At 41.3% G+C, this 26,294-nt stretch overlaps 1 protein-coding gene across 3 annotated transcripts in view; it reads left to right on the top strand.

Annotated features, from left to right (window-relative positions):
- Positions 1-691: 691 nt before the first annotated feature.
- CASP8 (caspase 8) overlaps positions 692-26,294 on the top strand; it is a 30,274-nt gene continuing 4,671 nt past the window's right edge. For 2 of the 3 annotated variants that reach the window (XM_029225982.1, XM_029225980.1), the window contains exons 1-9: positions 692-822; positions 2,438-2,476; positions 3,060-3,123; positions 10,264-10,601; positions 14,053-14,158; positions 15,021-15,159; positions 15,270-15,314; positions 24,363-24,448; positions 26,057-26,198. In XM_029225982.1, the coding sequence (XP_029081815.1) occupies positions 10,297-10,601; positions 14,053-14,158; positions 15,021-15,159; positions 15,270-15,314; positions 24,363-24,448; positions 26,057-26,198 (823 nt within the window). In that variant the 5' untranslated portion in view covers positions 692-822; positions 2,438-2,476; positions 3,060-3,123; positions 10,264-10,296. The remainder of the gene's footprint in view (positions 823-2,437; positions 2,477-3,059; positions 3,124-10,263; positions 10,602-14,052; positions 14,159-15,020; positions 15,160-15,269; positions 15,315-24,362; positions 24,449-26,056; positions 26,199-26,294) is intronic. The other variant, XM_029225981.1, reaches the window with a different exon arrangement.

The raw sequence follows: 26,294 nt of genomic DNA, 5'->3' as shown, positions 1-26,294 counted from the left end.
ACCGGTCACTAAGGCACAGCACTGGCCAGGGACTGTTACCCTTGCTTAGGGCTGGGCCAGACCCACACCCCTTTTTGTGCAGGATCTCCCCACATCTCAGCAAGAGATCTGCTTCGACCCAAGAAGAGCTCTTGCCAGATGATATGGGGGGCTGGTCCATGGCTTCAGTGCTGAGATTTGGGCCACAGAATAGAGGAATAATTCCTCTCCCCAGACCCCTTTCAAGGAAGAATGGCATTTTTACTTGCCACAGACAGTATCAAATCTGTCTTTAAAACTTATAGGCCTCATATACACTAAATGTAGTGAGTACACAGCTTCCTGGTTTTTAGTTTGCATCGGTTCCTTTAAATAAGAAACATTTTCTGTTCGAGCGAATCACCTCTGTTTTCCAGTTTTCAAAGTCAATTTTATTCTCTATTTCTCTCTGTTCAGGAATTTTCTTTCTCTCTTACTGAAGACCAGATTTTGCCCTTCTGCCGGAGGGCAATGGTTTCACAAGTTCTCTTTCTTTTATCTCCCGATGTTTCAAAGCCCTGCTGAATTTGCTAGTAAATTCTGAATGTGGAGAGGAGAGAAACAGGAAGTGAGTCTGCTGAGACAGGCAGAAAAGCCTGGTTGAGTGATCGAAAGTAAAAGAAAACTTCTTCCGGGAGGCCTTTCCAACCCCACCTCCTTCCTCCCCCTCCCCCTTGCCTCGTTACAAGGGATTTTTCTCCGGTTGTAAGAGCCCGCCTCAGTAATCGGAACGTGTGAAGTTAGGCAGTCTAGGGGTCTTGGCATCGGGAGCTTGGTGACTGTGATGTTGCCAGGGTGGAACAGGTGAGTGTCTGGTGCAGAAGTGGCTTCTGGATACCACGTTGCCCACTCAAGGAGCAGATCAGACCTGCGGAGTGGAGTCACCTCTGGGTCCTGCTAGGGGCCCAGATCTTGGACTGGGTTTCTCTCTGAACCACAACCACTGACTTTGCTACTTTTTAACTCTGAGGAATCTCCAGTTCCTCTGCTGCTTCAAATATAGACACACTGTCTCTCACCTGCTGGATTACTTTGGAAATTCTACAAGACTTTATTTACCTACTTATGTTTAAATTATTTTCCGTTTGGCCTAGGGCAGAGGGTTAAGTTTATCACCCTGTCAGATCCCTATTCCCTGTAGCCCTTGGTCTCTAAGGCTTACGGGCCCCTCTCCCCTGCCCTGTTCTAGGTACTTTCTTTGATTTCCCCACTCCCACCCTATCTCCTACCCTCCCAAAGACGACCCTCTAAATCTTTTGATACATATCCTTGAATTGTTCTGTATCTTTGCAAAATGTGTCCTTGTTTTGTGTGTGTACGCTACTTTTTAAACTGTGTGATCAGGAACAAGAAAGTAATTTCTCTGTACCTCTGTTTCCTCATCATTAAATGGGATTAACACTCCCTCATGAGGTGGCTGTGAAGATTTAAGTTGATAATAACAGCATGAGCCACTTAGAACAGTGACTGGCACTACTAAGTACCCAGTAAGTGTTAGCAATTATTATTACGTATTAGTATTATTTGTATTGTATTTTGTTTGTTCCGTTTCTGACTTTTTTTGTTTTTCAAGTAAGCACTGTATTTTAAGTTCTATGTAATTTGCCAGGTCCCACTTTGTAACCACTACTTATTATTCCATGATGGACAGCCTCCCAATCCTATATAAGGACTATAGGAGAACTTGCCCACCAATCTTTAGCCTGATCCAGCTTGCAAACCTTTGCTATTCTGATAGGTACAAAGTCGGGAGCTCATTGCTTTATTTTGGCACTTCCCAGCTTACTCATGAGTCTGAGCGTCATTCGTACACTTCGGCCATCTGAGTATCCCTGTCAAGGAGCCCTGTGTCCATATCCATTGTCATTCTCCAGGGTTTCTTTTCCTCATTGATTTGCAGGAAACCTTTGTATGTTCTAGATATTGCTACTCCTGTGGCACATCCTGGGAACGGGCATGAAATATTCGGTCTCTGCCTTTGTGAAGCTCACAGCCTCGGACAGGAACCAGCCATAAAACAGTGGGATGAAAGCTGAGTGTATGCTCAGGAGGCCGCAAGAAAGAGTCAGGGAGCACATCCTGGGCTAGGATTTAGCCATTAACAGGATTTCATTCTGTTACTGTGCTCTCGCTCAGAGTTCTCGGGGCAGAGTCGAGGTAGCAAAGGGCACAATGGGACCACGGCACCCTTCCCTAGCCCTCTGCAGGTGGAGGGGCACTTTCAGACATCTCATTAATCCTCTCAGCCGTGAGCTCTGCCCTCTGAAAGCTAATATTCCATTTGGGGAAAGAAAAAAGGCAGTTTCAAAGAAGAGAGGTGTTTGATTTTTTTTTTTCTCTCCCTCTAGTTTTATCATCAGAAAACATTTCAACCGACTGAGAGCAAAAAGACAGGGCTAATGTGTGCTTTGTTTTCCAGGGCCAGTCCATGGTGAGAGCCCCAGGATTTGTCTTTTTGGTGAGCTCGACTGGGCCTTTTGGGAGGAAGGACTATGATTCTAGTGTTTTCTGGGCTGCTGAGGGTGGGATCTTGTGGCCTCGGGGTCATGGAAGTGATCGTGTATGTGAGTGTAGATGGGGAAACCAAGAGAGTTTCTGTGAGGGTCAGCAGACCCTCTGAGAGCTGTGGTGAGGGCCCTGCAGTTTACAGATCCCAAGACCACTCAGGAGTGCTCAGTGAATATTACTGAATGAAACCATTAAAGTCTTCATAATGAGCCCCTAAAAATCTGTAAATTCCTGCAATATGAAAAGAAAGGGTTCTTAGCTATCATCCAGTTCAAACTGTCTCCTGTTGGAGTGTGGTAAGGAGGCCCCGAAGAGAAACTGACCCGTCCAAAGTCACACAGCCCGAGCCAAAGCTCAGGTGGCCAGGGTCCCCTCCCGGCACCTGCCTCCTCTTCCACAGGCTCCCTCTTAGCGATCTAGACGGGGGTGCTGCCTGGAGGCCGGCCTACCTCACTAGTGACTCAGGAGTTTCGAAAACAGGAAGTAAGTGAGCTGTGCTGTAGGTTCTTCATTTGACTTCATTCTTTTCTTAGATGTGCCAGGAGAGAGAGGCCTTTGAAGCGGCTGCCGCTGTGAGGGTTCTGGGACTTGCCTCTGGTAAGGTTGGATGGGCTTTTAGAGAGGAAGGTTTTTGATTCTAGAATTTTCTAGGCTACTGAGGGTGGGATCTGGTGGCCTCGGGGCTCATGGGGTGATCCTTGTATATGAGTGTAGATGCGGAAACCAGGAGAGTTAGCAGTGCTTCCCAGGGCTGTAGTGAGGGCCCACGGGTCCCTCCAGCTTCGGTTGATGCATTCCTGATCTTAGGGGGGAATACTCCAAGTTCAGTTATCTGTACAGATGCCTCATCCTTATGCCGAGTTGTCAAAGAATAGAAACCAAAACTCAACTCTCAACTGTCTTTGCTGCTATAGTTTACCAATCTGCCGGCACTCAGACCACCAGTATAAACACACAGGTACACATAAACAGACACACGCATAAACAGAAATAGTGCTAAGGACTCAATTATTGATTTATTTTTGAGACATTAAAAGGGCACAGGACAGTACCGGGAATAATACAATGGCAAGCTTCGACTGATAATCAGTACTTGTGGGGTTAAGCGTTTATAGGCGGAGTTATAAATTTCTTCAGTTTGGTTGGCTCTGAGTTTTGTCGTGATTTGAACACCTTTCCTGGGCTGTGTGATAGCCCTGGCTGGGACCCTGCAGCGGAGGGTGTTTGTGTGCAGGGTGGACATCTGGCAGGTTCTGGGGGAACCCCAGTTGGGGGTGGTCATCCTGGACTGGAGGGAGTAGTCACCCTATTGCTTAGGGGTTTGGGCCTGAGAGCGGCTTTCCAGTACTCTCAAGCTTTGAACGAGGTAACGGATTTTTGTCTCAGAAGAGTAATGCAAATTTTGGGTTTATTTTCTCCAGCTTTGAGGCAGTTTTCCATATCACCAAAAGAGCTAAGAGGTTGCTAGAATGTCGCTAGAAGGATTGTTTGTGATTAGATGAGATTTATTTGCAATTTAATTGTGGCGCAAAAGGCAGTGCTTATTTGGGACTCTGGGATGAGGTGCTGAGGTCTAAATCCGGGCTCCAGCATGTACCGGCTTGGTCTGTAAGGTTCTGACCCTCGCTTTGCTTTTGTAGATTTGTTAAGAACTCTTGTTTCTGTGTTTTGGGGGCTTCTTTAGTCTTTTAAAATTTTAAGTAATTCATAATCTTTAAAAATATTTTGATTATGTGTCTTTCTTCATTAAATTCCTTCACTGGCTTCCAACTGGAATCAGAATAAATTCTAAATCCTTGCAGGGTCTGTCATTGAGACCCTTGAGTGAGATGCTCAAACCCGGGCCTGACGCCTCTCAATAGCTTATTTCTGAACTGATTTTTCACAATAGTAAAATGAGGATGATAATAGCAATTTCTTCAGAGGATTGCAGTAAGTGAGACAAGAAAAATATTTTTATGTTTATATGGTTGTATGTTATAAACACACATCATAATATAAAAATTTATATCAAAATACTTTGGGGCACACATTTATTATAAAAATATTAGATATACTTATATATCATATAATACAAATATATTTATATTGATTTATTATTGTTATATAATTGGAAATAAAAGAAAAATTCTGGAGGGCTTTCCATTTCCACCCCTTTCTTCCACCTTGTATGCAATATAAACCAATATATTCAAATTTATCTTCAAATTTATATATTCAGCATATGTATATGCACACACATTATATATGTATATATATGTGAACATGTGAATAAAATAGGAAAAAACCCACTAAATTTGACCCTAAAATTACTTCTAAGTTTTTCTAAGTGATTTTTATTTTTCTTTTAAAAGTTCTCTAAGGAATAAATGTTACTTTTACTATTTTAGGATGAGAAAAATACAACAATGAATATTCTCCTTAGAATATTACTCTAACAAAGTTTCTAGCTCATGAGCACATGCAGTTAAACCCAGGGCCCATAAAAAAAGAAGTGCCTCTTGGTCCCTGTTCCTATAGAGCCAGAACCTAGAGGTGGCCTGTTGTTAACGGTATAAAATCTAGAGCAGGTAACAGTGCTTCCCAGGCACTACGATCAAAGAGATGTGTGACCTAAACAAACAAAGACAATATTATACCCACAATGTGTTCTGGAAAAAGCTGGGTCAGAAAAGAAGCCTTGCCAGCACTTTCCCTACTAAGTGTCCATTTTAATATGATGCAAAAATAATTTAGAAAGCATTGTCAGGCTATTGCAAAGATAATGAAACGAGTGAGGTGAACTGGCCATAGAGGACAGGAGCCCATCATGTTATATCCAAATTCACGTCATCCTGGCCTTGGATTGGAATTTTTTGTATACTGTCAGAAAATGCTATTGAATATGTAACAAAAGCCTTAAAAATCTTTATTCCTTTTGTCTCAGTAATCCTATCTCTAGGAAATTATTCTAATAAAATAATTGGAGGTATACATGGAGATTTGCATTTTAAGATCATCCTAAATGTAATCAGAGACTGGTTAGATAAATTCTTGCCCATTCATATGATTAGATGCCTTACAGATTTAAAAATCCATGCTGTAGAAGAAAAAATAAAGACATCAAGACGTACTTATAATATTATCAGTGGAAAAGTCCACGTATACCTCAGAAATATGGTGTTTAAATATGAGGGAAAATATATATGTGTAAAATATTCGGTAGGAAGGACAGTAAGATTATTAGGCATTTATCTTTGTTTTTTATTTTACTTTAATTTTTTAAAAGTTGAAGTATAGTTGATTTACAATGTTGTGTTAATTTCTGCTATACAACAAAGTGATTCAGTAATACATATATATACATTCTTTTTTAAATATTCTCTTCCATTATGGTTTGTCATAGGATATTGAATATAGGTCTCCATGCTATACATAAACACTTACATCTGTTAACCAAACCTCTGACTACATCTCTGCCCCAACCCCCTCCCCCTTGGCAACCACAGGTCTGTTTCTGTTTCAGATAGATTCATTTATGTCATATTTTAGATTCCACATATAAGTGATATCATATGGTATTTGTCATTCTCTTTCTGACTTACTTCACTTAGTATGATAATCTCTAGTTGCATCCATGTTGCTGCAAATGGCATTATTTCATTCTTTTTTATAGCTGAGTAATATTTCATTGTATATATGTACCACATCTTCTTTATCCATTTCTCTGTCAATGGATATTTAGGTTGCTTCCATGTCTTGGCTATTGTGAATAGTGCTGCTATGAACATAGGGGTGCATGTATCTCTTTGGATTAAAGTTTTGTCTAGATATATGTCCAGGAGTGGGATTGCTGGATCATATGGTAATTCTATTTTTAGTTTTCTGAGGAGCCTCCATACTGTTTTCCATAGTGACTTTACCAACTTACATTTCCACCAACAGTGTAGGAGGGTGCCCTTTTCTTCACACTCTTTCCAGCATTTGTTATTTGTAGAGTTTTTAATGATGGCCATTCTGATCAGTGTGAGGTGATACCTCACTGTAGTTTTTATTTGCATCTCTCTAATAATTAACGATGTTGAGCATCTTTTCAAATGTGACTATTGGCCATTTGTCTTTCTTCTTTGGAGAAACGTCTCTTTGGGTCTTCTGCCTATTTTTTGATTTGGTTGTTTGTTTTTTGTTGTTGATTTTATGAGCTGTTTATATATTTTGCAAATTAAGCCCTTGTCAGTTGCATCATTTGCAAATATTTTCTCCCATTCTGTAGGTTGTCTTTTCATTTCGTTTTTGGTTTCCTTTGCTGTGCAAAAGCTTGTAAGTTTGATTAGGTCCCATTTGTTAATTTTTGTTTTTATTTCTATTGCCTTGGGAGACTGACCTAAGAAAATATTGGTATGATTTACATCAGAGAATGTTTTGATTAGGCATTTAATCTTTGGATGATAGAATTATAGGTAATTTTTATTCTCCTTTTTATCTTTCCTGTATTTTCTAAAAGGAATACAATAAGCATTGTTATCATTAGAAAGAAAATAATTGCAGAGGGGAAAAAAAGGAGATTCTGCTTTCATTTGATTCTTTGGTTGATTTTATTCTGTAAAATGATATTTTAGCAATGGTTAGAAGATTTTTAGCAATGGTTACTGGAAGATTTAAGGACACTGGACCTAATGGTTTTAAACAGGGCTGGACCCAGTTCTGATTCTTTCCAGTTTCATATACTGGAATAAAAATAGTTATTTAAATAGAGATTTTAATTTAAGTACATGTATATTTAGGGTAATAAAATGGTAAAGATTTACACAGTGCAAAGAGTATAGAATGTAAAGCAAGTCTCTTCCTGTCCACCCCCAGACTTCTAGCTCCTCTCCTTTCAGGCAACCACTGAAGCAGCTTCCTGTGTATTTTCTTCAAAGATCTGTGAATACAAAATCTAGGCACTTTATGAGTTTGGTATGTCTCTTTCCAGAATTTCCTTATCTTTTATTTTCTGCTTTAATATATATGTCTGTAATCACTTAAAATCTAATTATGTTGTTTGAGTATTTCTAAAAAGTAGATGTATGATTTTGGTTATATTGCAACTTGCTATTTTCACTGTCATAATAACATATCTTGAATATCTATCCATTTTAATTTCAGAAGTTGGAGTGCATTTTCTTAACTGCTGCATAATATTCTGTAGGATGACTATGCTTTAGTTAATTTAGCCATTCCTTTATTGGAGGACATTTGGGATGTTTCTGGTTGTTCAGGGTTATATATCGGGCTGTGGTGAGACTCCATGTACAAACCCTGTTGAGCACGTGTGTGTCTATGGAGTGTGATTTAAGGAATGAACTTGCTAGTTTGTTTCCTTGAATGTCTAGAGGTTTTGTTTGTTAAACTTTGAACGTATGCTTTTAGGTGCAGCCCAAATGTTTAAGGTATCTTTCCTATATAAAAGTATTTTCATGATAATTGATTGCTTTTGCAGTGAATAATCTAGGCTCTGCAGCCTTTGTGAATCCAGTGTAAAACAAGATGTATCTTTCTAAGACACTGTCCCTCCAGTTTCCTAATCAAGAAAACTTGTCTAAACAATAATGTCAGCTCTAGATTAAAAGGGAGAAAAAAAGTTTTGCCCATAATTCCAATTCTAAGAAGGAAATAATCAGAGGTATGCACAGGATATATGAAAAAAACTCTCAGTGAAATATTATTTTTAATAGTAAAGGAACAGAAAATTGCTTAAAATAAATTTTGATATCTCCACATGCTGGAAATCAAGAAATATTAAAAATATGCCAAAGAAGAATATTTATGGTAAGGGTAAATGTTCATTCTAAATATTAAGTGGGTATAAAAAAAATACAGATGTACACGCTTGGATGTGCAACCTGATTCTAATTTTTATATAAATGTGTATTTGTGTGTATGTGATGTATGATAATGATAACCATGACCATGTTATAATTTATTGCATTTTCAATTTTTACCGAAAAAAAAACCACCCCAGTGTTCTGTAATCAGGATTGGGGGGAAGTAATCAGGATTGTTTTTTTTTAAAAATACTGTTTTACTTTATTTTAATTAATTAATTATTTATTTTTATTTTTGGCTGCATTGGGTCTTCGTTGCTGCGCATGGGCTTTCTCTAGTTGCAGCGAGTGAAGGCTACTCTTTGTTGCGGTGCGAGGGCTTCTCATTGTGGTGGCTTCTCTTGTTACAGAGCACGGGCTCTAGGCGCACGGGCTTCAGTAGTTGTGGCACGAGGGCTCAGTAGTTGTGGCTCATGGGCTCTAGAGTGCAGGCTCAGTAGTTGTGGTGCATGGGCTTAGTTGCTCTGCAGCATGTGATATCTTCCTGGACCAGGGCTCGAACCCGTGTCCCCTGTGTTGGCAGGCAGATTCTTAACTTCTGAGTCACCAGGGAAGTCCCAGAAAAGGTGTTTTTAAAAAGAAAAACTAAAAGCTTCAAAGTCTTTTGGGCCACTTTTTAAAAATATTAAAGTTTACCTTAATGTTTCTATTTTAACATCAGAGGTACAAAATACACAGGTCCTGGTTCACGCCATCACCCCTCAAGTGATAGTCAGGATTTGTGGTTTCATCCGAGAATGTCAGTGAATGCAGGGAGCTTAAAAATTTAGGAGCCTTGGGGCTTCCCTGGTGGCGCAGTGGTTGAGAGTCCACCTGCCGGTGCAGGGGACACGGGCTCGTGCCCCGGTCCAGGAGGATCCCACATGCCGCGGAGCGGCTGGGCCCGTGAGCCATGGCTGCTGAGCCTGCGCGTCCGGAGCCTGTGCTCCGCAATGGGAGAGACCACAACAGTGAGAGGCCCGCGTACCGCTAAAAAAAAAAAAAAAAAAAAAGAGAGGGCAGTGTTTCAGGAAACCCCAGACAACCTTCATACAAGAAGCCCCAGGTCTGGGGTTTCTCTTGGTTCCGTTTCCAGTCTTGGGTTCTTGTCCAGCTGTGGGTGCCTGTCCTGAGGCCCTTGGGGGAGAGCACTGCATCGTGTCCTCCTGCCACCATTGTTTCCATTAGACCACATGACTTCTCCCACCTCCAACCCTTCCAATCTGTCCTCCACACTTTATTTTATTTTAATTTAATTTTTATTTTATATTGGAGTAGTTTCTGGTGTGAAGCAAAGTGATTCAGTTATACATCTACATATGTCCCCCACACTTTAAATGTTAATCCCTAACTGGATGACGTCACGCTCATGTTTACAATCCTTTCTTGGTTTCCCATTATATCCAGGAGAGAGCCTGACCCCCTTGACCCATCGTATGAGGCCCTTTATAACAGTTACCGGCCACAGCTCCATCCCTTTGTCTCACCACTCCCTCTTCCAGACCCTTCGTGGTTACTTTATTGAGCTCCCTTTGCCTGCCTGAACTGACTTGAACGTTCTTGCCTCCAACTTTTGCATAAATTATTTCCTTCAAAAATTGTCCTTCACCATCTCCTCCCCAAAGGTGAATTCCCTCCAGGAAGCCCTTCTCCCAGGGAGGCTGAGTTAAGGCTCTTTCCTCTATATTTCTACTGTGCCCTGGTCACAACTCTCTGACCACTGGCTAGTTTGTAAATCTACCTTCCAAAACAGTAAGCTACTTGAGAGTGGGAACCTGTTTGTTCGCTTTCTTGCCTGTATCCACAGCGTAATGTCTGGCATATAGTAGATGTAATAGCATTTGATGAAGGAACAAATCAGTAAGTGGTAGTTTTCTTCCTCATCTGAACATAACATTGTATTTTAACCTAGGTAACAACTACATTCTCCTAACGCTTGATCAGCATGAATTTCAACAGATGTCTGTATAATATTGGGGAACAGCTGAACAGTGAAGACCTGGCTGCCCTCAAGTTCCTGAGCCTGGACTACATTCCACATAGGAAGCAGGAACCCATCAAGGATGCCTTGGTGCTATTCCAGAGGCTCCAAGAAAAGAGAATGTTGGAGGAAAGCAACCTGTCCTTCTTGAAGGAGCTGCTTTTCCGAATGAATAGACTGGATCTGCTGCTCACCTGCCTGGACACCAGTGAGGAGGAGATGGAGAGGGAGCTTCAGATGCCGGGCAGGGCCCAGATCTCTGCCTATAGGTGGGGAAAACCTCCATGGTGTGGAACTGGGATGTGTGGGTTGAATGGGCACATCTTTATGGGCAGGGCTGATGCTGTTTGTAGGTTGTCTGTATGGTGTGACTTTGGAGCCTTTGGGAAGATGTCCCACCACAGTCAGATTAAGAAATTTAGAGACTTTATGTAGAATTCAGAGAAAAATATACTGAAACCATAAAATAAAATTTTCTTTCCAAGGTGAAACATTACCTATAGGTATGCCAAAATCCAAATAGACACTTTTTAAACGTTCTGACTCTCTCTCTGTTACATATCCGTTATCTTGATGCCTCTGCTTTGCTGATGCCCATACCATGCACTTCTTTGCCGATTATTGAATAAAGCATCGCTACTACCCAGCTGAGACCCCCTCCCACCTACTTCTGGATGACTATGAAATTCTCAGTAGGGTTTTAGGCTTTTATTCCATACCTTAAGACTTGTGTTACCAAGTTCTTAAGTGAGCTGTGTGTTGCCAGTCATTCTGGATTGGCCAGGCCAGACCCCTGCAATGAGTGCTTTTTTGTTTAGGGTATAAGATAACCATTTTAAATCTATGCCTGGCCATCTGGAAACCCCCATTGTAATAACCGATATTGTAAGGTTAAACAGCTTCCACAGTTTTACTTCATAAGCCATCCTGTAACGCCCAATGACTGCTTAATCCCTGTGACCCCAGATGCTGTCAGAACAGCAGTGGCTTGGGCTGTCTGTCCTGCCAAAGGCTTAACACAGTAGAGAAGTTAATTCCTTATAGTTCTGGAGGCTAGAGGCTAAAATTGAGGTGTCAACAGGATTGATTCCTTTTTAGAGGCTCTGAGGGAGAATCTGTTTCATGATCCTCTCCTAGCTTCAGGTAGTTGCAGGCAGTCCTTGGTGTTCCTTGTCTTACGGATGCATCACTTCAGTCTCTGCCTCTTTCTTCACCTTGTCTTCTCCGCTGTGTATCTGTGTCTTAATTTCCCTCTACTTTTAAAGACACCAACCATCGGATTAGGGCCACCCTAATCTAGTATGATCTTATCTTGGCAAGATTACATCGACAAAGACCCTTTCCCCAAGTAAAGTCACTTTTACATGTTCCAAGTGGATGTGAATTTGGAAGGAGAGTGGGGAAGGATACTATTCAATACTGGGTAACTTTGGTTCAATAGAATTGTGAAGTCCTTGTACTGAATTTTTTTTCATTAAGGCATCAATTAATCATAAAAACAACAGCCCCATAATTAGGAAAGCTAGAGGGCCTCATCTTGTGTCCCCTGTCTTGGTCTTTTGAAGGTTGCACTCCTGCCATGTGAGCAAAACCAAGGCAACTTCCAGTGCAGACAATGACATGGGCCTCTCTGTTGGAGGGTTACGAGTGTGTAACAAGGGCAGGATCTGTCTGTTAAAATCTTCAACATGTTAGCTTGGGAACAAAAGGGTCAGCACAAGTAAAATCTCCTGCTTGTTCATCATTGTTGAATATCAAGTAAGAAAAAAAAAATGCTAGTGTGGCCACTTTCCATTTATAAGATATTTAAAATTTCAAATTATCATTGCTACCTATAAAATTAGTACCTTATAAACTATCCAGATTTATTTCTGGACAACGATGGTACAAGAAAGCCAGTAGGTTTCATTAATGAGGAACGTAGAAGGGCAAAATACCTTGTGATAAAGTTAAAAGGGGAGGTAGCTTTTGATTGGACCCAATCTTGGTCAAACTGAGACAGTTTTAGAGAAATACTTCTAGGGTAGAGATTCCATGAGAAGAAGGATGAAGCAGGTGATAATACTGAGTAACTTCTGTTTCTACACTACAGTTGATCATTGAACAACATGGGGGTTAGGGATGTGGACCCTCTGCACAAAAATCCACTTATAACTTACAGTCGATCCTCCATATCTTAGGTTCCACATTTGTGGGTTCGACCAACCGCAGACTGTGTAGTACTGTATTATGTATTTATGTATTTATGTATTTATTTATTTTTGCGGTACGCGGGCCTCTCACTGTTGTGGCCTCTCCCGTTGTGGAGCACAGGCTCCGGACGCACAGGCTCAGTGGCCATGGCTCACGGACCCAGCCGCTCCACAGCATGTGGGATCTTCCCAGATTGGGGCACCCGTGTCCCCTGCATCGGCAGGTGGACTCTCAACCACTGCGTCACCAGGGAAGCCCTGTATTACGTATTTATTGAAAAAAATCTGTACATAAGTGGACCTGCGCACTTCAAACCTGTGTTGCTCAAGGGTCAACCATGTTTTTATTTTTAGAATTTTAATTTTCTAATTTACTTTTGAAGTTAACATGTTTTTGTATTAAAGTTATTTTCCTTTGCACCATCATAGTAAAAGGTTTGCCGACTTATAAAACTTTCCTTTGTTCATTCAACAAGCGTATCCCAAGAGCCTATCATAATTTAGGAAATAATAATGCCTGTCATGTTTGAACACTTAGTGTGTTGCCAAAGGTTGGTTTAAGTGCTTCAGGTAAACTTATTCATGTCATCCTCAACACCTCCCAGAGGGGTAAATAGAGTATTATCTACAATCTACAGATGAGGGGGAAAAATTGTGTAACATGTCTAAAGCCACACAGCTCATGGATGGTGGATCCAAGGTTCCAACACCAGGAGTCTGGGTCCCCTGCACTTAAACACTGTATCTCATGACCCTCTAGGCTTATTGAAACCAAAAGGGCACTGATCCCATTCTCAGGGAACTTGGACAGCTTCATAAACAGACAGTTATGTGTGTTACTCTTCTGGCGATGCACAGGCAGGTACAGCGGGGTGAATACAGCCTTGAGGACAGTCAGGCAGTGCTTGAGCTGTTAGGGGATGAGTGGTTGTCTGCAGACGGACAAGGGGATAGGGGTGGGAGGAGGCCCAGCATAACAGGGTGAGGGGCAGTGCACCTGGGTGTGTTTGGAGAGGAGATGGGGGGACAGCAGTAAGGAGCATCCAGAGATGAGGAGACAGGCTGGGCTCAGTTCACAAAAGCCTGTGCTCCAGAAGGAGGTGTTTGGCCTTCCTACTGAAGGTAGCGGCTGGGAGAACATTGACTAGTTTTAATTGAGGAATTCCATCTGATTTGCATTTTGAAAAGCATGATATCCAAAATCAAAGCTTTTTTTCTATTGCAACAATATCTTGATTTTATAGCGAAGGACAAAGGAAAAACACAATTCATTTAACTGAAATTAACTGAAAGTCAAAGTTGGAGAACTTTAAATTCTGTTAAGAGTGGGATAGTTGGGCATGAGCCATTTGTCTTCAGTGTCACTACACCAGCCTCTTTCCAAGGACTCAACTCATAAATCATGTCATTATCTGGCTTTATTTTCAAGGGAGGCCATAGGAATCAAGTCCACTGTGACCCGGATGGGAAATCGGTTGGGAAATCATTTAAGAAAATATTTCTAAAGTGTTTCTGTTTCCCACTTCAGGGTCATGCTTTTTCAGATTTCAGAAGACGTGACCAAACTGGAATTGAAGGACTTCAAGTTTTTTTTGAGCCAGGAGATCGCCAAATGTAAGCTGGATGATGACATGGTAAGACCTGGTGTCTGACCGAGGTTTAGTCCTGAGGGTGAGTCAGCCAGTGGGGATTTCTGAGACTAAAGAGAGCACTTGTCAGTAAACGCAACATGAATTCTCACTTTTTAACTGGGGAGAAGAAGAATGCTGTCAGGCATGAGTGCTGTAGATATGATGCCTCTGTATACTGTGAAGTGCTGCTTACATTAATTACCAGGAACAAGGCAGAGTGAGGAGCAAGGGGAGAAGGCTGGTGTGGAGGCACAGGCAATGTGGAGACCTTGCAGAGCCAGGAGAGACGGTGGTGGGCCTGAGATCGTTTCCCCACTTCTGCAGTCTCTGAAACAACCTGGGACCTGGAACTCTCTGTGTGTGTGTGTGTGTGTGTGTGTGTGTGTGTGTTGTGATGTAATGTTGTATGTGTGTGTGCTTGTCTGTGTGTGTGTGTGTTATGGGGACACTCAGCCTGGAGATGATCAGGTGGCAGAGGCAATGGAGGGTGTGAGGCAGTCCCCAGGGCTGTTGCCATAGGGACCAGGCTGTCACATCTCAGCCATGCACTCGGGCTGCTTCACTGTCTTCACATAAAGGTGTCCACAGGCAGTCTCAGCACAGGGCCTGGGCCTGGGGACTAGGTGACACCTGATGTGACTTCTCCTGTGTCTTCTTATTTCTATCTTTCTGGGCCAGAAATCATGAATTGCCTCCCTAATAATCTACTGATTGGCTTTATAAGACCAGGATGTCCTCTCAGGAGGGTTGGCTTGGGAAGCTAGGGTGGGTGCTTAGTTTGGAGAGAGTGGAAGCAAAAAAAATGTTAATCTAAAAGCCAATATGTCTCCATCTAGTCTTCCAACTTGATTTCTCCTCCCTCTAGACCTTGCTTGATATTTTCATAGAGATGGAGAAGAGGGTCATCCTAGGGGAAAGAAACTTGGACACCCTGAAAAGAATCTGTGAGCAAATCAACAAGAGCTTGCTGAAGAAAATCAACGATTATGAAGAACTAAGCAGAGGTATAAATAACCTGAGAGCTGTGGATCAACAAAATGTAGTCTTAAATGGACAGACTCCTCTATGTCACAGCAGTTTCTAATCAAATATGTGTGTTTCTTTTTAAATTCAGAGCAAAGAATGAGCCTTGGAAGAGGTCCAGATGAATTTTCAAACGGTAATACTTGCAGATATGTTTTTGAGGTTTATTTAGTTAATTTACTTCCTGATAGCCTCATTGCCTCCTCTCCACAACCTTCTACCACATCCGCATTTTGTTTTTAATTGGAGTAGAGTTGTTTTACAATGTTGTGTTAGTTTCAGTGAATTGAAGTAGAGTTCCCCGTGCTATAGAGCAGGTTCTCATTAGTTATCTATTTCCTACCTATTAGTGTATATATGTCAATCCCAATCTACCAATTCTTTCCACCCCCCGTTTTCCCCATTGTGTCCATACGTTTGTTCTCTATGTCTGTGTCTCTACTTCTGCCTTGCAAACCAGTTCATCTGTATCATTTTTTCTAGATTCCACATATGTGTGTTAAATATATGATATTTGTTTTTCTCTTTCTGACTTACTTCACTCTGTATGACAGTCTCTAGGTCCATCCACGTCTCTGCGAATGACCCAATTTCATTCCTTTTTGTAGGCTGAGTAATATTCCATTGTATATATGTACCACTTCTTCTTTATCCATTTGTCTGCTGATGGGCATTGACGTTGCTTCCATGACCTGGCTATCGTAAATAGTGCTGCAATGAATATCAAGGTGCATGTGTCTTTTTTTAAAATAAAATTTATTTATTTATTTTTGGCTGTGTTGGGTCTTTGTTGCTGCACATAGGCTTTCTCTAGCTGTGGCAAGTAGGGGCTACTCTTCGTTGCTGCATGTGGGCTTCTTAGTGCGGTGACTTCTCTTGTTGCAAAGCACGGGCTCTAGGTGCACGGGCTTCAGTAGTTGAGGCTTGTGGGCTCTAGAGTGCAGGCTCAGTAGTTGTGGCACACAGGCTTAGTTGCTCCGCAGCATGTGGGATCATCCAGGACCAGGGCTCGAACCTGTGTCCCCTGCATTGTCAGGTGGATTCTAAACCACTGTGCCACCAGGGAAGTCCGCATGTGTCTTTTTGAATTAAGGCTTTCTCTGGGTATATGCCCAGTAGTGGGATTTCTGGGTCATATGCTAATTCTATTTTTAGTTTTTTAAGGAACCTCCATACTGTTCTCCATAGTGACTGTATCAATTTACATTCCCACCAACAGTGCGAGAGGGTTCTCTTTTCTCCATACCCTCTCCAGTATTTATTGCTTGTAGATTTTTTGATGATGGCCACTCTGACAGGTGTGAGGTGATCCCTCATTGTAGTTTTGATTTGCGTTTCTCTAGTGATTAGTGATGTTGAGCATCCTTTCATTTGTTTGTTGTCAATCTGTATATCTTCTTTGGAGAAATGTTTATTTAGGCCTTCTGCCCATTTTCGATTGGGTTGTTTGTTTTTTTGATATTGATCTGCAGGAACTGCTTGCTTGTATAATTTGGAGATTAATCCTTTGTCAGTTGCTTCATTTCCAAATATTTTCTCCCTTTCTGAGGGTTGTCTTTTTGTCTTGTTTATGTTTTCCTTTGTTGTGCAAGAGCTTTTCAATTTCATTAGGTCCCATTTGTTTATTTTTGTTTTTATTTCCATTTCTCTAGGAGGTGGGTCAAAAAGGATCTTGCTGTAATTTATGTTATAGAGTGTTCTGCCTATGTTTTCCTCTAAGAGTTTGACAGTGTCTGGCCTTACATTTAGGTGTTTAATCCATTTTGAGTTTATTTTTGTGTATCGTGTTAGGGAGTGTTCTAATTTCATTCTTTTACATGGAGCTGTCCAGTTTTCCCAGCACCACTTATTGAAGAGGCTGTCTTTTCTCCATTGTATATCCTTGCCTCCTTTGTTATAGATTAGTTGACCATAGGTGTGTGGGTTTATCTCTGGGCTTTTTATCCTGTTCCATTGATCTATGTTTGTTTTTGTGCCACTACCATGCTGTCTTGATTACTGTAGCTTTGTAGTATAGTCTGAAGTCAGGGAGTCTGATTCTTCCAGCTCCATTTTTTTTTTTTTAAGAAGATGTTGGGTGTAGGAGTTTATTAATTAATTAATTAATTTTTGCTGTGTTGGGTCTTTGTTTCTGTGTGAGGGCTTTCTCTAGTTGTGGCAAGCGGAGGCCACTCTTCATTGCGGTGCGCGGGGCTCTCACTATCACGGCCTCTCTTGTTGCGGAGCACAGGCTCCAGATGTGCAGGCTCAGTAGTTGTGGCTCACGGGCCCAGTTGCTCCGCAGCATGTGGGATCCTCCCAGACCAGGGCTCGACCCGTGTCCCCCATATTAGCAGGCAGATTCTCAACCACTGCGCCAGCAGGGAAGCCCCATTTTTTTTTTTTTTTCTCAAGATTGCTTTGGCTATTCGGGGTCTTTTGTGTCTCCATACAAATTTTAAGATTTTTTGTTCTAGTTCTGTGAAAAATGCCATTGGCAATTTGATAGGGATTGCATTGAATCTGTAGATTGCTTTGGGTAGTATAGTCATTTTCGCAATATTGATCTTCCAATCAAAGAACATGGTATATCTCTCCATCTGTTTGTGTCATCTTTGATTTCTTTCATCAGTACCCTGTAGTTTTCTGAGTACAGGTTTTTTACCTCCTTAGGTAGGTTTATTCCTAGGTATTTTATTCTTTTTGTTGCAATGGTAAATGGGAATGTTTCCTAAATTTCTCTTTCAGATTTTTCATCATTAGTATATAGGAATGCCAGAGATTTCTGTGCATTAATTTTGTATCCTGCAACTTTACCAGATTCATTGATTAGCTCTAGTAGTTTTCTGGTGGCAACTTTAGGATTCTCTATGTATGGTATCATGTCATCTGCAAACAGTGACAGTTTTACTTCTTCTTTTCCAATTTTTATTCCTTTTATTTCCTTTTCTTCTCTGATTGCCATGGCTAGGACTTCCAAAACTATGTTCAATAATAGTGGTGAGGGCTTCCCTGGTGGCGCAGTGGTTGAGAGTCCGCCTGCCAATGCAGGGGACACGGGTTCGTGCCCCGGTCCGGGAAGATCCCACATGCCATGGAGCGGCTGCGCCCGTGAGCCATGGCCGCTGAGCCTGCGCGTCCGGAGCCTGTGCTCCGCAACGGGAGAGGCCACAACAGTGAGAGGCCCGCGTACCACAAAATAAACCCCAAAACAAAAACAAACAAACTAAAAAAATAGTGGTGAGACTGGACATCCTTGTCTTGTTCCTGATCTTAGAGGAAATGCTTTCAGTTTTTCACCACTGAGAAAAATGTTTGCTGTGGGTTTGTCATATATGGCCTTCATTATGCTGAGGTAGGTTCCCCCTGTGCCCACTTTCTGGAGAGTTCTTTTAAGCATAAATGGGTGTTGAATTTTCTCAAAAGCTTTTTCTGCATCTATTGAGATGATCATATGGTGTTTCTTCTTCAGTTTGTTAATATGGTGTATCACATTAATTGATTTGTGTATATTGAAGAATCCTTGCATCCCTGGGATCAGTCCCACTTGATCATGGTGTATGATCCTTTAAATGTGCTGTTGGATTCTGTTTGCTAGTATTTTGTTGAGGATTTTTGCATCTACATTCATCAGTGATGTTGGTCTGTAATTTTCTTTTTTTGTGATATCTTTGTCTGGTTTTGGCATCAGGGTGATGGTGGCCTTGTAGAATAAGTTTTGGAATGTTCCTTCCTCTGCAGTTTTTTGGAAGAGTTTGAGAAGGATGGGTGTTAGCTCTTCTCTAAATGTTTGATAGAGTTCACCTGTGAAGCCATCTGGTCCTGGACTTTTGTTTGTTGGAAGATTTTTAATCACAGTTTCAATTCCATTACTTGTGACTGGTCTGTTTATATTTTCTATTTCTACCTGGTTCAGTCTTGGAAGGTTATACCTTTCTAAGAATTTGTCCATTTCTTCCAGGTTGTCCACTTTATTGGCATAGAGTTGCTTGTAGTAGTCCCCTAGGATACTTTTTATTTCTGCGGTGTCTGTTGTGACTTCTTTTTCATTTGTAATTTTATTGATTTGAGTTCTCTCCCTCGTTTTCTTGATGAGACTGGCTAAAGGTTTATCAATTTTGTATATCTTCTCAAAGAACAAGATTTTAGTTTTATTGATCTTTGCTATTGCTTTCTTTGTTTCTATTTCATTTGTTTCTGCCCTGATCTTTATAATTTCTTTCCTTCTACTAACTTTGTGGTTTTTTTGTTGTTGTTCTTCTTCTTTCTCTAGTTCCTTTAGGTGTAAGGTTAGATTGTTTATTTGAGATTTTTCTTGTTTCTTGAGGTAGGATTGTATTGCTATAAAGTTCCCTCTTAGAACTGCTTTTGCTGCATCCCATAGGTTTTGGGCCGTCGTGTTTTTTTGTCATTTATCTCTAGGTATTTTTAAATTTCCTCTTTGATTTCTTTATTGATCTCTTGGTTATTTAGTAGCATATTGTTTAGCCTCCATGTGTTTGTGTTTTTTTACAGGTTTTTTCCTCTAATTGATTTCTAATTTCATAGCATTGTGATTGGAAAAGATGCTTGATATGATTTCAATTTTCTTAAATTTACCAAGGCTTGATTTGTGACCCAAGATATGATCTATCCTGGAGAATGTTCCATGTGCACTTGAGAAGAAAGTGTAATCTGCTGTTTTCGGATGGAATGTCCTGTAAATATCAATTAAATCTATCTGGTCTATTTTGTCATTTAAAGCTTGTGTTTCCTTATTTATTTTCTGTCTGGATGATCTGTTAAGTGAGGTGTTAAAGTCCCCCACCTTTATTGTGTTACTGTTGATTTCCCCTTTTTATAGCTGTTAGCATTTGCCTTATGTATTGAGGTGCTCCTATCTTGGGTGCATATATATTTATAATTGTTATATCTTCTTCCTGGATTGATCCCTTGATCACTATGTAGTTTCCTTCTTTGTGTCTTGTAACATTCTTTATTTTAAAGTCTATTTTATCTGTTATGAGTATTGCTACCCCAGCTTTCTTTTGATTTCCATTTGCATGGAATATCTTTTTCTATCACTTCACTTTCAGTCTGTATGTGTCCCTAAGTCTGAAGTGGGTCTCTTGTAGACAGCATATATACAGGTCTTGTTTTTGTATCCATTCAGTGAGCCTGTGTCTTTTGGTTGGAACATTTAATCCATTCACAGTTAAGGTAATTATGAATATGTATGTCCCTATTACCATTTTCTTAATTGTTTTGAGTTTGTTTTTGTAGGTCTTTTTCTTCTCGTGTTTCCCGCGTAGAGAAGTTCCTTTGGTATTTGTTGTAGAGCTGGTTTTGTTGTACTAAATTCTCTTACATTTTGCTTGTCTGTAAATCTTTTGATTTTTCCATCAATTCTGAATGAGATCCTTGCTGAGTAGAGTAATCTTGGCTGTAGCTTTTTCCCTTTCATCACTTTAAATATATTGGGCCCTCCCCTGTTGCCTGTGGAGTTTCTGCTGAAAAATCAGCTCATAACCTTACGGGGATTCCCTTGTATGTTATTTGTTGCTCTTCCCTTGCTGCTTTTAATATTTTTTCTTTTTTTTTAAAGACTTATTATTTATTTATTTATTTTTATTTTTGGCTGTGTTGGCTCTTAGTTTTGGCACACAGGATCTTCATTGAGGCATGCAGAATCTTTCATTGCAGCATGCAGACTCTCGTTGTGGTGTGCGGGCTTCTGTGTAGTTGTGGTGTGTGCGTTTTCTCTCTCTAGCTGTAGTGCACAGGCTCCAGGGTGCATGGGCTCTGTAGTTGTGGCATGCAGGTTCCAGAGCACACGGGCTTTGTAATTTGTGGCACACGGGCTCTAGTTGAGGCATGTGAGCTCAGTAGTTGTGGCACATGGGCTTAGTTGCCTTGCGGCATGTGGGATCTTAGTTCCATGACCAAGGATCGAACCCACGTCCCCTGCATTGTAAGGCAGATTCTTTACCACTGGACCACAAGGGAAGTCGCTAATATTTTTTCTTTGTATTTAATTTTTGATAGTTTGATTAATATGTGTCTTGGTGTGTTTCTCTTTGGGTTTATCTTGTATGGGACTCTCTGTGCTTCCTGGACTTGATTGACTATTTCCTTTCCCATATTAGGGAAGTTTTCAACTATAATCTCTTCAAATGTTTTCTCAGGCCCTTTCTCTTTCTCTTCTTCTTCTGGGACCCCTATAATTTGAATGTTGGTGCGTTTAATGTTGTCCCAGTGGTCTCTGAGACTGTCCTCAGTTCTTTTCATTCTTTTTTGTTTATTCTGCTCTGCAGCAGTTATTTCCACCATTCTATCTTCACTTCTCCATTCTTCTGCCTCAGTTATTCTATTGATTCCTTCTAGAGTATTTTTAATTTCAGCTATTGTGTTGTTCATCGCTGTTTGTTTGCTCTTTAGTTCTTCTAGGTCCTTGTTAAACATTTCTTGTATTCTCTCCATTCTATTGCCAAGATTTTGGATCATCTTTACTATCATTACTCTGTATTCTTTTTCAGGTAGACTGCCTATTTCCTCTTCATTTTGTTTGGTCTTGTGGGTTTTTACCTTGCTCCTTCATCTGCAGCATATTTCTCTGTGTTCTCATTTTGTTTAACTTACTGTGTTTGGGGTCTCCTTTCTGCAGGCTGCAGGGTCATAGTTCCTCTTACTTCTGGCGTCTGCCCCCAGTGGGTGGGGTTGGTCCAGTGCCTTGTGTAGGCTTCCTGGTGAGGGGACTGGTGCCTGCATTCTGGTGGGTGGAGCTGGATCTTGTTCCTCTGGTGGGCAGGGCCGCCTCCAGTGGTGTGTTTTGGGGTGTCTGTGAGCGTAGTATGACTTTAGTCAGCCTGTCTGACTAAAGGCTGGGGTTTAGACTAATGGGTGGGGTTGCATTCCTGTCTTGCTAGTTGTTTGTTGTGAGGCATCCAGCACTGGAGCTTGCTGGCCCTTGGGAGGAGCTGGGTCTTACTGTTGAGATGGAGACCTCTGGGAGAACTCTCGCTGATTAATATTCCCTGGGGTCAGGAGTTCTCTGGTGGTCCAACATCCTGGACTTAGCTCTCCCACCTCAGAGGCTCAGGCCCAACACCTGGCTGGAGCATCAAGACCCTGCAAGCCACATGGTGTGGAAGAAAAGAAAAAAAAAAAAAAAAGAACAGACAAACAAAACCCCAAGTTGAATGGTAAAAGCAAAACAAAAAACCAATCAAAAGCAGAAAGCAATCTAAAAAAAGGCAAAGAAAGCATAAAACACACAAAAGAGATAAAAAAACATAAAAACATAAGAAAGGTGAAAACAAAAGGAAAAAATACAAAACAACAAAAAAGTAAAGTAAAAATTGAAAAATATAAAATATAGTTAAAAAGAAGATAAAGGGCTTCCCTGGTGGCGCAGTGATTGAGAGTCTGCCTGCCGATGCAGGGGACATGGGTTCGTGCCCCGGTCCAGGAAGATCCCACATGCTTGCGTACTGCAAAAAAAAAAAAAAGGAAGATAAAAACAAAGCAAAACAAAGGAAAAAACAAAAACAAGGAAAAAGCACAATATAATGACAAAGTAAAGTAGAAAGAGGGAAAAAATAGAGTAAAAAATATATTACAAATAAAAGCATAAAAAGAAAAGAAAAAATAAATAAAAATTAAAAGAATAATAAAAAACAATAGAACAAAGTGAAAAAATTAATATTAATATTTTCCTGTGGCCTCACCTGTCAGTGTCCTTGCTCCCACAGTGAAGCGCAGCCAATCCCTGCCTGCCTGGGAAGTCCTCCAGTACTTCTAGGTGGGTCTCTGGACCTGCTGTGGGCTCTGTAGGGCCAGCTTAGACTCTGACCTGGCCCAACTCTGGCGTGTACTTGCCTGCAAAGTCCACAGTTGCCCCCAAAGTCCACAGCCTCAATTGCAGGAACACTCATTGTCTATTCAGATATTCCACAGATGCAGGGTTTACCAAGCTGATTGCAGGGATTTAATCCTCTGCTCCTGTGGCTGCACAGAGAGATTTCCCTTTCTCTTCTTTGGTCCCACTGCCCCTGGAGTTCAACTTTGGTTTTGGTCCCGTCTGTGCATGTGGGCCACCCTCAGGCATCTGTTCCCCACCCAGGCAAGAGGGGGCAAAAGCAGCGGCTTGATTAGGGCTCACTTGCTCACTCAGGCTGGGGAGAGGGAGGGCTACAGCAGTCACAATTGTGACCACTTCTGCGTCTTTTTTTTCATTTTGTTTTATTTATTTATTTATTTATTGGAGTATAGTTGTTTTACAATGTTGTGTTAGCTTCTACTGTACAATGAAGTGGAGTTCCCTGTGCTATATAGCAGGTTCTCATTAGTTTTCTATTTTCTACATATTAGTGTATATATGTCAATCCCAATCTCCCAATTCATCCCACCCCCACTTTCCCTGCTTGGTGTCCATACGTTTGCTCTCTACGTCTAAGTCTCTATTTCTGCCTTGCAAACTGGTTCATCTGTACCATTTTTGTAGATTTCACATATATGCGTTAATATACAGTATTTATTTTTCTCTTTCTGACTTACTTCACTCTGTATGCAGATGACATTTGCATGTTAATGGACCTGTTCTCCTAATAGCACTGGCTACTTTTCACCTTCTCTGCACATTGGAAGATATAAAAGGCATTGTCAAAAGACAAAGACCCTGCAGCCCCAGGCCAGCATGTTTGAAATAGGGGCAGAGTTAGTTAGTGATAAGATTTTCCCTTATTCTGTGAACTGCAAGGATATTATGTTCAAGGTGGTCTGTGAATTTTCTTTTTTTTTCTTTATTTTATTTTTTTTAACAAATCCTGACTTTATTTTTTAAAAAATTATGCTATTTATTTTTAAATTAAAAAAAATTTTTGGCTGCATTGGGTCTTCTTTGCTGTGCATGGGCTTTCTCTAGTTGCAGCAAGTGGGGGCTACTCTTCGTTGTGGTGTGTGGGCTTCTCACTGTGGTGGCTTCTCTTGTTGCAGAGCATGGGCTCTAGGCATACGGGCTTCAGTAGTTGTGGCACACAGGCTTAGTTGCTCCACGGCATGTGGGATCTTCTCAGACCAAGGCTTGAACCCATGTCCCTTGCATTGGCAGGAGGATCCTTAGCCACCAGGGAAGTCCTGTGAATTTTCATTTTAAAAGGGACTTTATGTTGTCCTGGGTGCTACATCTTTCCTCACCAAAGCACCTTCCCTGCCTGTGTCATTCCAGATGTGTCACAATTGCTCATAAGGGGGGGCTCCCTTGAAATGCTGGCCATGTCGGACTCTCCAGGAGAAAAGGACAGTGAGTCACAGGTACGGGGAAATTCCCATTCCTTTTCTCCTTTGTGCTGCTGATTCTAGTTATTGTGTTCCTGAGTTTTTTTTTCAGCTTCCAGATAAACTAATAAGGGACAGAAACTTATTGAAAATGTTGAGAACTGTAGAAAAAAATTCACAAAAGCACAAGTTTAAAATGTGACTTTTAAACTTTGAATTTTGAAAAGGTTTCCCATGTGTTAAATTTCTATTTTAAAAGCAAAGACGTTGGAATAGTTGGAGGGTAGAGGGGTGGGGAGCCTCCAACCTGATCCTTTTAGCAGCTGCATCAGCCTAAATGGGAGAGGGCTTTGGGAGAAGAGTCAGCAGGATTAGAAAAAGCAAAGTCTTCTTTTAGCTTGGCATTTCAAAACAGTTTCTCCTTTGTGATTAGGGGTAAGCAGCACATGCTAACCATCTAGTTGTCTCTATGATCTCATCCCAATGAGCTGGCCCAAGAATTGCCTTTCTAGATATCACTTCTGTTTCTGTAACTTTCAGCAATTTACCACATTGTGACTCAGCAGCCCATTCACTCTTCCTTGTGGTGGGAAACAGAGGAAACCCTGTATGCCTAATGTCTAGTGGGAGACTTGAAATTAAGCTTAGGAGAGACCCTTTGTTAGTGGACCCCTGAGCAAATTACCAGACCTCTCTCAGTCTGAACATCAAGGATTAACTGAAGTCACGTGGCACTTTGTAAACAGTAAAAGCACTCTGCATGCTTTTATCCCCACCCGTCAGCTAATGACACTGAGTGCAAGAGAGATTCGTTAACTTGTCCAAAGTCTTAAGGTTATTAAGTAGTAGAGCCAGGAATTTGGCCCCCTAGCCTGGGGCCCTTTTCTCCACCTTGAGGAACTGCATGGATTTCCCAATAAATGCTAAATATCTCAGCACTGAAACAACCCCAGGGAAGTCAGGAGGTCACAGGGTCACCTCTGATTGATACTGTCAAGTAGTAGAGTCTGGATACTGTAACCTGTAGCACAGCCAAGACCTGCCTGCCCAGCACATCTGTCTCCTCGAGTCACTGTGGTCCTGAGATCCAGATTAAGCCATCAGCTTGAAAAATCCTGGGACCATGCTATGCTGTGTGATGGGCAGGCCCTCACCTGTTAGCCCAGAAGCATGGATGAGTTGAGCAGAGAGCTGAGGGAATCACAAGGTCTCAAAGGGGCAGCCCAAAGACAGCACCAAGACAGTCATTCATCCAGGAACTCCTGATTGAGCTCTCACAAATTAATAATAATCCTAGTCCCTGGCACAGATGTTTACTGCCTTGAGCAGAAATGAGAATAAATAATACCAATACAATGTGGTGACAACACTATTAATATAAGTGCAAATGCTCAAGACGCCCAAGTATTGGGACACTGACTTTCCACACTAACTGTGGGGAAGAAGTCTGCGATCCTTGTCGGGGGATGAGTGGAAACTAGCTCCTTAGGGGAGCAGTGCCAAGTTGGGGTGGGGCTATGGAAAGTGCACTTGCATCCCAGTTTGGCTTAGGTGATGCCTAACCTCTTACTAGGGAGTTGTTTGTTCACGTCTCAAGTGTTTGATCCACAGAGTCAGCTCCTGGGTTGGATTTTTGTTTTCCAGACATCGAACACAGTTTACCGAATGAAAAGCAAACCTCGGGGATACTGTTTGATCTTTAACAATTATGATTTTAGCATAGCAAGGAAGGATGTGCCCAAACTTCACAGCATTAAGGATAGGAATGGAACAGACTTGGATGCAGGTACAGTAGAGCCCAAAAGAGAAATGAAATATTTCTGATATCTATGTTTTTGTCAAAAGGGGAGAACAAAAGCTGTATCAACAGGGCCACGTGTTT

Source organism: Monodon monoceros, unplaced genomic scaffold (assembly GCF_005190385.1).
Source record: "Monodon monoceros isolate NGI ecotype Baffin Bay Population unplaced genomic scaffold, NGI_Narwhal_1 Super_Scaffold_16, whole genome shotgun sequence".
Classification (NCBI taxonomy): Eukaryota; Metazoa; Chordata; class Mammalia; order Artiodactyla; family Monodontidae; genus Monodon; species Monodon monoceros.
Note: the sequence above shows the minus strand (reverse complement) of the source record. Positions and strands in the feature narration are given on the sequence as shown.